The sequence below is a fragment of the Natator depressus genome, chromosome 16 (genome assembly GCF_965152275.1).
Source record: "Natator depressus isolate rNatDep1 chromosome 16, rNatDep2.hap1, whole genome shotgun sequence".
Classification (NCBI taxonomy): domain Eukaryota; kingdom Metazoa; phylum Chordata; order Testudines; family Cheloniidae; genus Natator; species Natator depressus.
In genome coordinates, this window is record NC_134249.1 from 13,220,218 (window position 1) to 13,234,671 (window position 14,454).

The 14,454-nt window shown below is 54.1% G+C and overlaps 1 protein-coding gene across 4 annotated transcripts in view; it reads left to right on the forward strand.

The window, feature by feature from the left end:
- AK1 (adenylate kinase 1) overlaps positions 1–10,041 on the forward strand; it is a 41,035-nt gene extending 30,994 nt beyond the window's left edge. For all 4 annotated transcript variants that reach the window (XM_074973843.1, XM_074973846.1, XM_074973844.1 and 1 more), the window contains 5 exons: positions 122–157; positions 1,347–1,510; positions 2,130–2,246; positions 7,936–8,127; positions 8,703–10,041. In XM_074973843.1, coding sequence (XP_074829944.1) covers positions 122–157; positions 1,347–1,510; positions 2,130–2,246; positions 7,936–8,127; positions 8,703–8,771 — 578 coding nt within the window. In that variant the 3' untranslated portion in view covers positions 8,772–10,041. The remainder of the gene's footprint in view (positions 1–121; positions 158–1,346; positions 1,511–2,129; positions 2,247–7,935; positions 8,128–8,702) is intronic.
- The last annotated feature ends 4,413 nt before the right edge of the window (positions 10,042–14,454 follow it).

Sequence of the window (14,454 nt, forward strand, 5' to 3'; positions counted from 1 at the left end):
AGGCAGATCCCCTGGGGACGTGGTCGAGAGGGATTTGTCCCGGCTCGGGGGAGGTTTCCTTCCTGCGATCGCTCACTCGCTCTCGGACTAACCCTCTTCTCTGCTTTTCCTTCTCCCGCAGAAAAACTGAAGAACAGCAAAATCATCTTCGTGGTGGGTAAGTCAGCGATGGGCTCAGTGAAAAGCTGAGGAGTCGTGAGCGGCGCTTTCAGTCCTGGCTCGGTTACGTAAAGCCCCATCCACTGAGCTCGTTGGGGCTGTGACATGGGACCCTGTCCTTCAAATTTTAAGCTGAAGTTTTCAAAGAGACCTGGGATTTCAGGGGGCCAACCTGAGATCCTGTAAAGGGGTCTGATTTTCAGCAGGCAGGTGCTCGGAGCTTTCGGGTCATCAGGTGCCTTTAAGGTGTCCTAAGTTGCGCTCTAAAAATCACTAGCCATGTCTGCAAATGTTTGCCCTGGCCTCCAAAGGGAAGTCGTGGCTATCATCCAAAACCAGACTGGACAGAATACATGGGAGTGGGCAATAGAGAGCGCCCTGCTGTGGCACCGAGACGGAATAGAGGGCCTGTGGGCGCTTGCCGCCTTTGCTTTCGGTGTTCTTGGGGAGGGTGCCCTGAAGGCCTCTAATTACCCCCAGATCAGGTACAGCATAGGGGAGAGCTTCCTCCACCTGCCTTCCTCCACCTCACCTGGAGGAGCCACCTCTGGAGGCATGAGTGGGGGCACAGTCTCCAGGGCCCATTCAGTCCTTTGCTTCTCTCTGCTGAGACTGTCCAATGCGTCTGACACACAGTGCCTACCCCCCCGCCCCTTTTATTCATGTAGGCCACCAAGCAAAGTCCCAGCTTGGGCTAGGTTTGAAGTGGCAGCTGAGCCACAGATTTCCGGTGACATCCTGGGCAGCTGCTTTCAAAGACACACGGGCGCTTTGTGGGGGAAATGTGGATCCATGTCCTGTGGAGGCAGTTCTGCGGGTATCTCTGTTTCTCTCCCTGCCGCCCACCTTTTGTCACTAGCGATAGAGACACAAAGACAGGAGCTTCCTGGCTTTGGGGTTCAGCTGCTGCCTGTTTTGCTTCACGCTGACCTGTTGATGAGATCATAATAATCTCCCCAGAGCTGGTTGTGCTGCCTGGGGCAGAGGGCTCGGAGCCCAGCAGGAGCCCTGAACTCCTTACCTAAGGTCCCCATTGTGTGCAGAGGCTCCTAGTAAGTAAGAACAAAGAGGAGGATGAAACAGGGCTGTTGCTAGGTGGGATTTTTGCCTCGGAAGCACCCAAGCTCTTTTCCCATCCTCCCCCTTCTGTGTTTTGAGTCTGGGCCTTGTCGTTGTGTGAATTGCAGGTGGGCCCGGCTCAGGGAAAGGGACCCAATGTGAGAAGATTGTCCAGAAGTATGGCTACACCCACCTGTCCACTGGCGACCTCCTGAGGGCAGAGGTCAACTCTGGCTCAGAGAGAGGCAAGAAGCTCTCTGCCATCATGGAGAAGGGAGAGCTGGTGCCCCTGGTGAGTCTGGGCCATTTTTGCAGTGGAAGGAAGTGGATCTTAAAGCGTTACATCCTGGCACATTTCCAGCTACCCATGCTGGCGTGTGAGAACCTGATGCAGAGGCCATCGCAGGCCACCTGCTTTCCTGGCTGCAGTGCATTGTGGGGAGCTGAGGCAGGTGCATGGAAGGGCCACTGTTGGGGCACCTCTTTCCCAGCTCTTAGGGGATGGCTTATGGACCTGGCTTCCCAGGAGTCTGGTCGCTCCTGGCAGCAGCAGGGAGAAAGTGCTCTGGCAGCTGGGGAGGGGAGCAAGTTAGGGCATAAAATGGGGGAGGACAAGCTCCATGTCTGTGGGTGTTGGTGCCCAGAGACCATGGTGAGCAGCCGCTGCTTGCTGTGCCTCCTCTGGTGAGACAGGAGCTGCATATGGTCCCTGGATCCTGCAAAAGGATCTGTCTGTTGGTGTGATCGAGGACAAACATTGATGCTCCTGTGGCTTTTCACTAAGGTAGGGCTGCCCATAGGGAAGGGGAGCCCAGCGGCTGCGGGAGACTCTGCAAAGCTGCCAGCTAGCTGGAACTGAAAGCGCTGTCCCTAACTGTGACCTAAAACACCTACGTTTCCCCTCCCCTCAGGACACGGTGCTTGATATGCTGCGAGACGCCATGGTAGCCAAGGCAGATGTCTCCAAGGGATTCCTGATTGACGGCTACCCCCGAGAGGTGAAGCAAGGCGTGGAGTTTGAGAAGAAGGTGAGGAAGGGGGTGGCAGAGGCTCCAGTGCCGTTGGGAGGGCCATCCACCTGGCACAACCCTGACTGAGCGTGCTACCATTTGCACTAAAAGCTTGTCAAGCAGAACCAGAGCCACCCTAGAGGGCAGAGCAGGGGCTGGGCAGCTGTTCAGTGGGGCAGAAAAGGGATACGCTCCCCATGGGAGAGACACAAACAGTGAGTGTAGACAGCAGTGCCAGCAGTGTCTTCTCACCCCTTGCCCCCAAACACTTGACATCACACCCACACCTGTGGTAGTTTTGTCACAAACTCAGCGTGGTGGGATTGCTCGATGGCTGGATAAAGCGACCCTAGAAATGGGGAAGTGGTGGGGTCGATTCATTGGGGCAGACCATCTCTTCGGGGGGAGTTGCACCAAAGCCCCACATGGCGCCAGGAGAAGCTCTGCTGCTGGAGGCACCATCTTTAGGTTGCGATGTCGAGCCAAGGTCTGGATCACTGCTATTTTCTGTAGAACAGGTTTTGTCCCAGCTCAACTTGAGTAATTACGTTCTGCCTCCCCCAGTTACCCAGTCATGTTCAACTGCGTGTCAGATTCGTCTTTCCTTCCCATCCTGAACTGCTGAGGTAGAGTTACTGCATGCTGGTAAATAACTGTCATGCTCCACCCGAGAGGTGGCTGCAATGAGCCCCTTAAACAGCCTGAAGGTGTCTGCAGTGCAAGGTTGTATATGATGGTATTGTTAATGGGGTTAGAGCAGGAAGGCTGTTCCGTGTGCTGCCTGGGAGCAGGTTTTACTGTCTGCTCCAGGGAAACTGTAACCCTGCTAGTGCAGGCCTGGAGAGGCCGGGGAGAAAACTTGTGAGAGAGGAAGGTACCTGCGTTGGAGTGATCCCTGGCTGTAATACATGGGACTGGCACAAGGTGGCACAATGGTTGCTCCATAGAAACAGTTGGAAAAAACAATTGAAGAGGAAGGATCCTTTTTAGCAGGCTGTGGCCTGGGATGAACCTACAAGTCAGGGTGGTAAATGGCCTGGGCTAATGAACATGTGCAAAGTAACAAGCAAACGGAGGCTCAATGTGCCCCTGGCACATATGCAATAGCGTGCTCCAGAGCAAAGACAGCCAGCTATTACTGAGGGTCACCCAGCGCCCGGAGAATCCAAGTTACCCCCAACCTGATTGCCATGGGATGGTTGGTGTGAGGGCATGTATGTTGGTGCACACTGGGGTAACAGTCCTGACCCTCGTCTGCACGGGGTCAGAGTGGTGGGGTGATAGGGTTGCCAACTTTTTACTCGCACAAAACCGAACACCCTTGCCCCGGCCCCTGTCATAGAATCATAGAATCATAGAATATCAGGGTTGGAAGGGACCTCAAGAGGTCATCTAGTCCAACGCCCTGCTCAAAGCAGGACCAATCCCCAGCTAAATCATCCCAGTCAGGGCTTTGTCAAGCCTGACCTTAAAAACTTCTAAGGAAGGAGATTCCACCACCTCCCTAGGTAAACGCATTCCAGTGTTTCACCACCCTCCTAGTGAAAAAGTTTTTCCTAATATCCAACCTAAACCTCCCCTACTGCAACTTGAGACCATTACTCCTTGTTCTGTCATCAGCTACCACTGAGAACAGTCTAGATCCATCCTCTTTGGAACCCCCTTTCAGGTAGTTGAAAGCAGCTATCAAATCCCCCCTCATTTTTCTCTTCTGCAGACTAAACAATCCCAGTTCCTTCAGCCTCTCCTCATAACTCATGTGTTCCAATCCCCTAATAATTTTTGTTGCCCTCCGCTGGACTCTTTCCAATTTTTCCACATCCTTCTTGTAGTGTGGGGCCCAAAACTGGACACAGTACTCCAGATGAGGCCTCACCAGTGTCGAATAGAGGGGAACGATCACGTCCCTCAATCTGCTGGCAATGCCCCTACTTATACATCCCAAATGCCATTGGCCTTCTTGGCAACAAGGGCACACTGTTGACTCATATCCAGCTTCTCATCCACTGTAACCCCTAGGTCCTTTTCTGCAGAACTGCTGCCGAGCCATTCGGTCCCTAGTCTGTAGCATGGGATTCTTCCGTCCTAAGTGCAGGACTCTGCACTTGTCCTTGTTGAACCTCATCAGATTTCTTTTGGCCCAATCCTCTAATTTGTCTCGGTCCCTCTGTATCCTATCCCTACCCTCCAGCGTATCTACTTCTCCTCCCAGTTTAGTGTCATCTGCAAACTTGCTGAGGGTGCAATCCACACCATCCTCCAGATCATTTATGAAGTTATTGAACAAAACCAGCCTCAGGACCGATCCTTGGGGCACTCCACTTGATACCGGATGCCAACTAGACATGGAGCCATTGATCACTACCCGTTGAGCCTGACAATCTAGCCAACTTTCTGTCCACCTTATAGTCCATTCATCCAGCCCATACTTCTTTAACTTGCTGGCAAGAATACTGTGGGAGACCGTGTCAAAAGCTTTGCTAAAGTCAAGGAACAACACGTCCACTGCTTTCCCCTCATCCACCGAGCCAGTTATCTCGTCATACCAGGCAATTAGAATAGTCAGGCATGACTTGCCCTTTGTGAATCCATGCTGACTGTTCCTGATCACTTTCCTCTCTTCTAAGTGCTTCAGAATTGATTCCTTGAGGACCTGCTCTATGATTTTTCCAGGGACTGAGGTGAGGCTGACTGGCCTGTAGTTCCCAGGATCCTCCTTCTTCCCTTTTTTAAAGATGGGCACTACATTAGCCTTTTTCCTGTCGTCCGGGGCTTCCCCTGATCGCCATGAGTTTTCAAAGATAATGGCCAATGGCTCTGCAATCACATCCGCCAACTCCTTTAGCGCTCTCGGATGCAGCGCATCCGGCCCCATGGACTTGTGCTCATCCAGCTTTTCTAAATAGTCCTGAACCACTTCTTTCTCCACAGAGGGCTGGTCACCTCCTCCCCATGCTGTGCTGCCCAGTGCAGTAGTCTGGGAGCTGACCTTGTTCATGAAGACAGAGGCAAAAAAAGCACTGAGTACATTAGCTTTTTCCACATCCTCTGTCACTAGGTTGCCTCCCTCATTCAGTAAGGGGCCCACACTTTCCTTGACTTTCTTCTTGTTGCTAACATACCTGAAGAAACCCTTCTTGTTACTCTTAACATCTCTTGCTAGCTGCAACTCCAAATGTGATTTGGCCTTCCTGATTTCACTCCTGCATCCCCGAGCAATATTTTTATACTCTTCCCTGGTCATTTGTCCAATCTTCCACTTCTTGTAAGCTTCTTTTTTGTGTTCAAGATCAGCAAGGATTTCACTGTTAAGCCAAGCTGGTCGCCTGCCCTATTTACTATTCTTTCTACACATCGGGATGGTTTGTCCCTGTAACCTCAGTAAGGATTCTTTAAAATACACCCAGCTCTCCTGGACTCCTTTCCCCCTCGTGTTATTCTCCCAGGGGATCCTGCCCGTCAGTTCCCTGAGGGACTCAAAGTCTGCTTTTCTGAAATCCAGGGTCCGTATTCTGCTGCTCTCCTTTCTTCCCTGTGTCGAGTTCAGGATCCTGACCATCTCATGGTCACTGCCTCCCAGGTTCCCATCCACTTTAGCTTCCCTTACTAATTCTTCCTGGTTTGTGAGAAGCAGGTCAAGAAGAGCTCTGCCCCTAGTTGGTTCCTCCAGCACTTGCACCAGGAAATTGTCCCCTACACTTTCCAAAAACTTCCTGGATTGTCTGTGCACCTCTGTATTGCTCTCCCAGCAGATATCAAGGTGATTGAAGTCTCCCATGAGAACCGGGGCCTGCGATCTAGTAACTTCCGTGAGTTGCCGGAAGAAAGCCTCGTGGTCTATAGCAGACTCTCACCACGACATCACCCTTGTTGCTCACACTTCTAAACTTAATCCAGAGACTCTCAGGTTTTTCTGCAGTTTCATACTTGAGCTCTGAGCAGTCAAACTGCTCCCTTACATACGATGCAACGCCCCCACCTTTTCTGCCCTGCCTGTCCTTCCTGAACAGTTTATATCCATTCATGACAGTACTCCAGTCATGTGAGTTATCCCACCAAGTCTCTGTTATTCCAATCACATCATAATTCCTTGACTGTGCCAGGACTCCCAGTTCTCCCTGCTTGTTTCCCAGGCTTCGTGCATTTGTGTATAGGCACTTGAGATAACTCGCTGATTGTCCCTCTTTCTCAGTATGAGGCAGGACCCCGCCCTCTCGCACGCTCCTGCTCGTGCTTCCTCCCGGTATCCCACTTCCCCACTTACCTCAGGGCTTTGGTCTCCTTCCCCCGGTGAACCTAGTTTAAAGCCCTCCTCACTAGGTTAGCCAGCCTGCTTGCGAAGATGCTCTTCCCTCTCTTCATTAGGTGAAGCCCGTCTCTGCCTAGCACTCCTCCTTCTTGGAACAGCATCCCATGGTCAAAGAATCCAAAGCCTTCTCTCCGACACCACCTGCGTAGCCATTCGTTGACTTCCACGATTCGACGGAAGTCAACGCCCCTTCCCAGAGTCCCCGCCCCTGCTCACTCCATCCCCCTCCCTCTGTCGCTCGCTCTGCCCCCCTCACTCACTCGCTCATTTTCACTGGGCTGGCTCAGGGGGCTGAGGTGCAGGAGGGGGTGAGGGCTCCGGCTGGGGGTGCGGGCTCTGGGGTGGGGCCAGAAATTAGTAGATCAGAGTGCGGGAGGGGGCTCCAGGCTGAAGCAGTGTGCTGGGATGTGGGAGGGGGTGAGGGCTCCGGCTGGGGGTGCGGGCTCTGGGGTGGGGCCAGAAATTAGTAGATGAGAGTGCGGGAGGGGGCTCCAGGCTGAAGCAGTGGGCTGGGATGTGGGAGGGGTGAGGGCTCCGGCTGGGGGTGTGAGCTCTGGGGTGGGGTCAGGGATGAGGGGTTCAGAGGACGGGAGAGGGATCAGGGCTGGGACAGGGGGTTGGGGTGCGGTGAAGGGAGTGAGGGCTTTGGCTGGGGTTGCAGGCTCTGTGGTGGGGATGGGGATTTGGGGTTTGGAGGGTCCTCTGGGCTGGGACCGAGGGGTTTGGAGGGTTGGAGATGGATCAGGGCTGGGGCAGGGGGTTGGGACATGGTGGGGTTCAGGGATGCAGGCTCCTGGTGGCTCTTACCTCAAGCAGCTCCCAGAAGCAGCAGCATGTCGCCCCTCGGGGCTCCTAAGCGGAGGCATGGACAGGCAGCTCTGCATGCTGTCCTGTCCGCAGGCACCACACCTGCAGCTCCCATTGGCCTTGGTTCCCGGCCAATGGGAGCTGTGGGGACAGCACTTGGGGCGGGGGCAGCATGGGGAGCCCCCTGGCTGCCCCTACGCATAGGAGCTGGAGGGAGGAAATGCAGGCTGCTTCCTGGGAGCCATGCAGCATGGAGGCTAGAAGGGAGCCTGCCAGCCCCACTGCTTGGCGCTGACAACTGGACAGTGAACGGCCCGGTCAGCAGTGCTGACCGGAGCCTCCAGGATCCCTTTTCGACCGGGTGTTCCTGTTGAAAACCAGACACCTGGTCACCCTAAAGGGTGACTGCTCCAGACCCAGCTCTCCCTTCCCTTCCTCCATGTCAGGGTGATTCAGTGACGGCTCGGGGCACAGTCTCCCCCACCCCTCGGGTCATGATGCTGCAGGGCTAGTGGAGGAAACGATGAACTTGGTAAAGCCAAAGCCTGTCTGTATAGGTAAGGACGTTTCCCTGGTTCTCCTCCCCAACAGATCGCCCCCCCAACGCTGCTGCTCTACGTGGATGCAGGGAAGGACACCATGGTCAAGCGTTTGTTGAAACGGGGTGAGACCAGCGGGCGGGTGGATGACAATGAGGAGACGATCAAGAAGCGCCTGGACACTTACTACAAGGCCACTGAGCCGGTCATCGCATTCTACGAGAAAAGAGGGATCGTCCGGAAGGTACGTTGGCCACAAGCCAACTGGGGATGGGTGGGGGTGGAACTGGCCCTTTCCCATCTGCTGAGACTCTGCAGAGTCCATTGTGGGTTTTGGCAGGTCTGAGCCACTTGCCGTCCTTGTGTCTCAGATGGTCTGGGGCTTCCCAGCAGTTAAAGGGGCAGAATGCACCCTCAGATGCCTCTGATCTGAGGAAATCCCAGAGCAAGCCACATTCAAGGTTAGCTGTCAGCACGCCCTGCTACTATGGATCAACAAGCAGGGGAGGAGGACTAATGAGGGATGGGGCTCTGGGGAGGGAAGAGAAGCAGCAGAGAGGGCTTTCCAACCAGGCCTTGGGCCTGGCAACCCGGAGCAGACAGGCCTCAGGCCCGGTGCCCCCCAGAGCCAGACAGGCCTCAGGCGCTGTGGAATGGATTCTGAAGGCATTGCGCCTGCCAGGAGTAGATCCTCTGGCTAGCATGGAGATCTGGGAGCTGGGCTGTCCCAGGCCTGTGCGGTGCTGCACAATGCAGGATGTAGTCTAGGGGCTTCTCTATGGCCCTGTCCTGACTGGCTCTCCTCCTTTGCCCCTACAGCTGAATGCAGAAGGCTCTGTGGACGACGTGTTCATACAGGTCTGCACTCATCTGGATGCCCTGAAGTAAAGCACAAAAGGGACCCCCTACCTCTAACCCCTTCCCACCCAGAGAGAACATCACACTCTTCCCACCCCCAGAGCCCGAGTATTCCCCCCGCCCCCATTCGAGCTCCATGGCAGAGACAGCGGAAGTGGCTTTATCCTGTTTTCATGGACACAGCCCCGTGGAGGAAATTTCAAGGACATTGTGTTTGACTCCTTCCCTTCTCGCCACAGTAAAATTCACTTTAATGAGCCCAGGCTTTATCTTTTTCTTCTGCAACAGGAAGTGAGTTTTTCTTTCCAGATATTCTCCCCCCCACTGCGCCCTGAGGTTGATTAAAGGCAGGAAGTGGCCTGTTTATCCCACTCCATGGCATCAGCAGGAGGAGAGGGGAATCTGCTCCTGCATGGAGGGGGAGGATTCTCTGACAGTGCAGGCAACTTGCTCCCTCTTTTGAGCAGAGGATGCAGTTGAGAGTCTTAAAATCTGCCTGGCACAGAGGGACTTTGAATCAAATGCAGAGAAAACCCCATTTGAGCCAGGGCTGGGCAAAATCCCTTTGTGCCTGTAGAGCCAGACACCAACTAGTGTCACCACTGCTGAGCGCTGCCCTCCCCCCCAACCCCATCCACTCTCCTTGCATGATGTGAGCACAGGGAGAGAGCAGTCACCAAGCAGGGGATGCCCTGGGGCAGGGACAGATTCCCCCAGGGGGTGTATAAAATCCATTTCCAGGCTGAAACAGTGGGCTGGGATGTGGGAGGGGGTGGGGGCTCCGGCTGGGGGTGTGAGCTCTCGGGTGGGGTCAGGGATGAGCTCCACTCCCCGCTGCCTGCACAGAGCCAGCATCTGCCAGCAGCGTAGCCCAGCATTAGCAGCAGAGAGCCCGGGGTTTGGGGGGGGTTGGTATCTTCCGCTGCTTTAGAACATGAGGGAATAGTCTCTCCAGGAGCCTGGAGTCCAGCTGCCCTGTACCTTTGTGTAGCTGTGTCTCCAGGGAAGGCGTTCGAGGCTGGAGTGCATCTCTGCTGAAACCCCTCTCCGCTTGCTTTTTCCCAACTCTCCCAGGACTGTCTAGCGCTTTGGGTGAGTTACCAAAGGCCAGGGGCCCTACCTGAGCCTAGGGGCTACCCCAAAAGGCTGTGATGTGAACACTGTGCCTCATTCGGTCGCTGTCTTACTGTGCTTTTTATGGCTCCCGTGCCCCGCACACACTCACATTTCACACCTCCCCACACACACGCATTGTCTCCCACACACTCATTGGTGGCAGCTCTTCTCTTCCTCATTTTTTTTACAATGGTTACAAACAAAAGTATTTATGAATGAAAAGCAACAACTCCACCCCCACCCCGAGTCTTAAAGGCGGCATGTTGCCCCTGCTGCCCAAATGTACACTGACATATTGTTATTAAAGAGCGTGGCAGAAAAGTGCTTCTCAGTGTGAGCTGTGCCTTTATTTGACTTTCACCGCGCTCCATTCAATACCAACTGTGTCTAGGGAGTTGCGGGGAGCACTGCATCGCTGTCCTAATTCACACCCCTGGCTCGGATCCTGTCTGCTCTCGCCAGGGCAGGGCCTGTCCCCACTGGGATGGGAGACCTCCGAGGAAAGCCCAGGACATGGGAATGTACCATAGTTCTCCTCCACAAGGCAAGGCCCTCAGCATAATGTTAGGGGGTCCTGGACAGTGAGTGGTGCCATCTTCAAGTTGCCATGGAAACCTGCAGTCCTGTGCCCTTGTGGCATGTGGCACTTTTCACCAGTGGGGTATTGGCCCCTGGTGTCCTGGCCAAACTCCAGCCAAACATCTGATTCCCACGTACACAGAGACCCCTTGTCGCTGCTCGGGCAGCAAGAAGGAGCCTTAAAGTGGGTGTAACTGCAGCTTACACCCCTTTATGCTGCCGGGGCCCTACCTGCAAGCTCATCCTTCCTCTCTACAATGGGGCGAGGCATCTTCTCCGATGCGGGCAAGCTAAGGTGGCCAGGAGAACCAAGTTATCACTCTCAGGGCAATGTGCCATTAATATCAGTGTATTTAGGAGGCAGAGATTTTATGAAGGGCTGTGTGGTGTGAGAGATGCTGAGTGAAGGTAAGTCCTGGTGGCCTCTGTGTTTTCAGCCAGGGACACTTGAAAGGCCAAAAGACAGAAAGCGATTTTGACTCCCAGTTGACAAACCAATGCACCAAACAAATCCATTGCTTGGGGACCCTCCTGGGCCAAGTTCGTCCTGCTTCATGCCCCATTGGCACTGCTGTACCCATGGCTCATGGGCTGCTACTCCAGGGTCAGTGGGCTTGAATAGGTGTGCACTGGGCCAGTGCACAAAATGCTCAGAGAAGCAATGGTCATGAACTTCTCCACCCTCCTAAGGACAAGAATCAGTGGGAGGCCTTTGTGAGCCGGATCCAATGGCCACTGAAGTCAGCAGGGATCTTTGACTTCAAAGGGCTTTGGATCAGATTCTTTCTAGAAAGGGGAAGATCACGTTGCCGTCAATCAGCCAGCGAGGGCCCGGGCAGATCCAAGGTCAGGAGAAAAGAGATTGTCTGGAAGGCACAGAAGTTGCTGAGATGGTGATGAGGAAGGAAATGAGCAGCAAAACATGCTCAGATGTTAGACATGTTATACAAGAGCTTGGAGTCTGGGTCACAAACAGGAACAACCGGTGGGTCCGCGACAAGCAAATAAGCCCAGTCTGGCTGCTGTTGAGAAGCATCAGTCAGACACAGCATGCGTCTGGAATGTCAGTAAGGAAGGATGTCGCCCGTCCTGTCAGGGGTACATTCCATCAAAGGCATCACCTCCTGCAGCAGCTGGGGGTGTGTGTGTGTGTATCAGGTGGCCAATGGAGCAGAGGATTGTGATGACTGGGGGAATTTCCAGTGTATAACTTATGAAGTTGAGTTTATGAACTGTCTGTTAGGGCTGTCAACGACTGTACTGTCCCCTCACACTCCTCATGCTAAGGGGCAGAGGTTGGCGCTGGGTGTCTGTTTATGAACTGGTTGGTCATTAATGACTATCAGCACCTGGCTAGATCTTGCCCAGGCAGAGCAGAGGAGTCACTGCCTCCTAGAAAAACCTAGTTTTCTCAACTTCTCTGCAGAGGGCTAGGGGCTGAAGGAATGGAACTGCCCTGGGAGAGGGAACAGAGATGTGTCCGTACAGCCCTTTAGAAACACGGGGCCTGGGTGGGTCACAGAAACACAGGAAACTTGGGGCAGGAGAGAGGAACAACAGGATCAGGCTTTTGGAGGGAGAGGGGACATTTGATTGTGGGACCAGCCAAGGCTGAAGGAAGCTGTCAGAGAGAGAGGCCAAGGCTTGGAGGAGAAGCCATGAGCTGGAGAAGTGTGGCCCAGAGGAGGGGACCTGGAAGCCAAAGGCCAAAGAATTCTCGCGTGGTGAGGAAACTGAGGCAGGGCTTTGCGTGCAGGTGCTTTGTATTTTGCTTGGGTTTGTGTCTCTCCCCTGCTGGCTAATTGGTTCAGAAATCCCTTTTGCAAAGCCAGTGTGTTATGTGCTTCACCTGCCCGTGTCCCTGAAGCAGTAAAGTGTTTGCCAGCGTGCCTGCAGGCAGGAGCTCTGGGGAAGGGTGTGCTGATGCAGTTGAGGAGTTTGGGAAAGGCGGCCCTAGTCTCAAGGCCTAGGCAGTTGCACTGTGGGATCTCCACTCTCAGAAGGGGCTGCAAGAAGAGAATCTGCACTCCGAGCGTTGCCTGAACCACAGAGCCAGAGCTGAACTCTGCTTGGATTCACACTGTATGTGCACACGGGTCCAGTGCTGGGAGCCAACCCCAGCAACCCGGTGAATGACCGGGGCTGGAGCCCGGACCACGTGCAGATGGGCAGTCAGCTAGCAGCATGGGGATGAGCACATGACCAGTGGCTAGTGTCTGGGGGAAGGTAGAGGTGACAGGTGAGCTACCCGAGGCTTGCTGCAGACTTGTGTGCAGCTCTCCTTGGCTTTCCGAAGGACGTTGCATGACATTCTGGTACCAGTGGGGCAGGAGCCCTGGGGGACTAGCCATCTATATATCCATAGGTCTAACTGGACAAGGGCCTGCTCCTCCCCTCCTTCCCATTGCATAGTAGAGATAGCAGGTGTTCATGTGGAGAGAACCAGGCCCAAGAGGTTTATGCTACTTTTCCCACCCCTGAGCTCCACCATCTTCTTCCAATGGCAGCATGGCCTAGTGATCTGAGCATGGAACGGGGAACCAGGAAATCCTGAATTCTAGTCCTGGCTCAGGTACTGGTGCCCTTTGTGGCCTTGGATCACTTCACTGTCCTGTGCCTCAGCTTCCCAAATGTGTAAAATGGGGATAATGCTGACCTACCTCATGGAAGGCAGTGGGACTAATCAATTCATGTTTGTGAAGTGCTGACTGTTCCTGTAGATGGGACGGGTGATACCTTGCAGGAGCTGGCACTGAAAGTGTTAACCCCCTGCCCCAGGGGAGGGAGGCTGGGTTCTCTCCCTGGGGGCTGGACTGAGCTAGGAGCCAGAGGCAGCCTGGAAGAGGAGACGCCCTTTGATTTCTTTCAATGAACTCTCCATCCGTCCCTGGCCAGGGGTTGTTTGTCCTTCCCCTAACCTGGCAGCAGAGCGGAGTGAGGAGGAAGGAGAAGACTCTGAAAAGCCCAAACAATATCGCAGTCGGGAACTGCAGTGCCTAGAGAGTTGCTGGAAAACAAAAGCAAAATGTATCCAGGAAATTGTTGATATGGGGCCTCTGCATATTGAGAGGTTAGCGAGAGAGAGCTGGAGCGTTGGGCTGGAGAGGTGAAAGGACCAGGGCTCTGTCCACTGAACGCAAACACTTAAGGCTTAATTATTGCCAAGGCTGGGGAGTGAACACAGCTCTCATTGGCTTTACCTGCCTCTGGGGTGCTCAGAGAACCCGGAAGGGAGGACTCAGTGTTCCCTAGTCAGAGAAGCACTGACCCAACCCTAACCCTAACCCTTAGTACCAAAGTCGTACTGCTCCTGTCCCCAGCATTCCCTGTGCACAGGGGGAGCTACCTGAGACGCAGGGCACTCTCTTCTCTTCTCTTCTCTTCTCTTCTCTTCTCTTCTCTTCGGGCCAGACTTTTAAAGGTATTCAGGCACCTAAACAGATAGGGACCTTGTGGGATTTTCAAAGTGCCTAGGTGCCTAACTCCCATTAAATCACCTTGGTGCCTAACTCCCATTGATTTCCTACCCCCTTGACTCAAGCCTTCCACTCTCCTCCAGCACCAGTTCCATGGGCCCTCCCTGACTCTGCTTGCCCCTCCTCCATTGCCCATGTTGGTAAGTCTACCTATTGCTCCTTTTGCAAACCCCAGCCGGGGCAGATGTTCAGTAACACCCAGGCTGCCTCCTCCCGCGCTTCCCCCAAATAAGCCCTGGAGCTTCTGCACTCTCATAGCACAGCATCCATTCACAGCTGTCTAGAGCCACATCTCCCAGACCCCACGTGAGACAGGTATTGTCCCCATTGTACAGCTGGAGAAACTGATGCCCAGAGAAGTGCAAGGACGTGCCCAAGGCCTCCTGGTCTGTGGCTGAGTCGGAGTCATGCTCAGGTCAGAGCAGGAAATGTTTGCTAAACAAGTGGCTCTGTCAAAGCCTAATCAGGAGTTTTACCCAGGCAACCCCCTGAGAAGGGTTTGTGAAAACTGACTGGAGTGTCCCCAGCTGCCAGAAGACAGG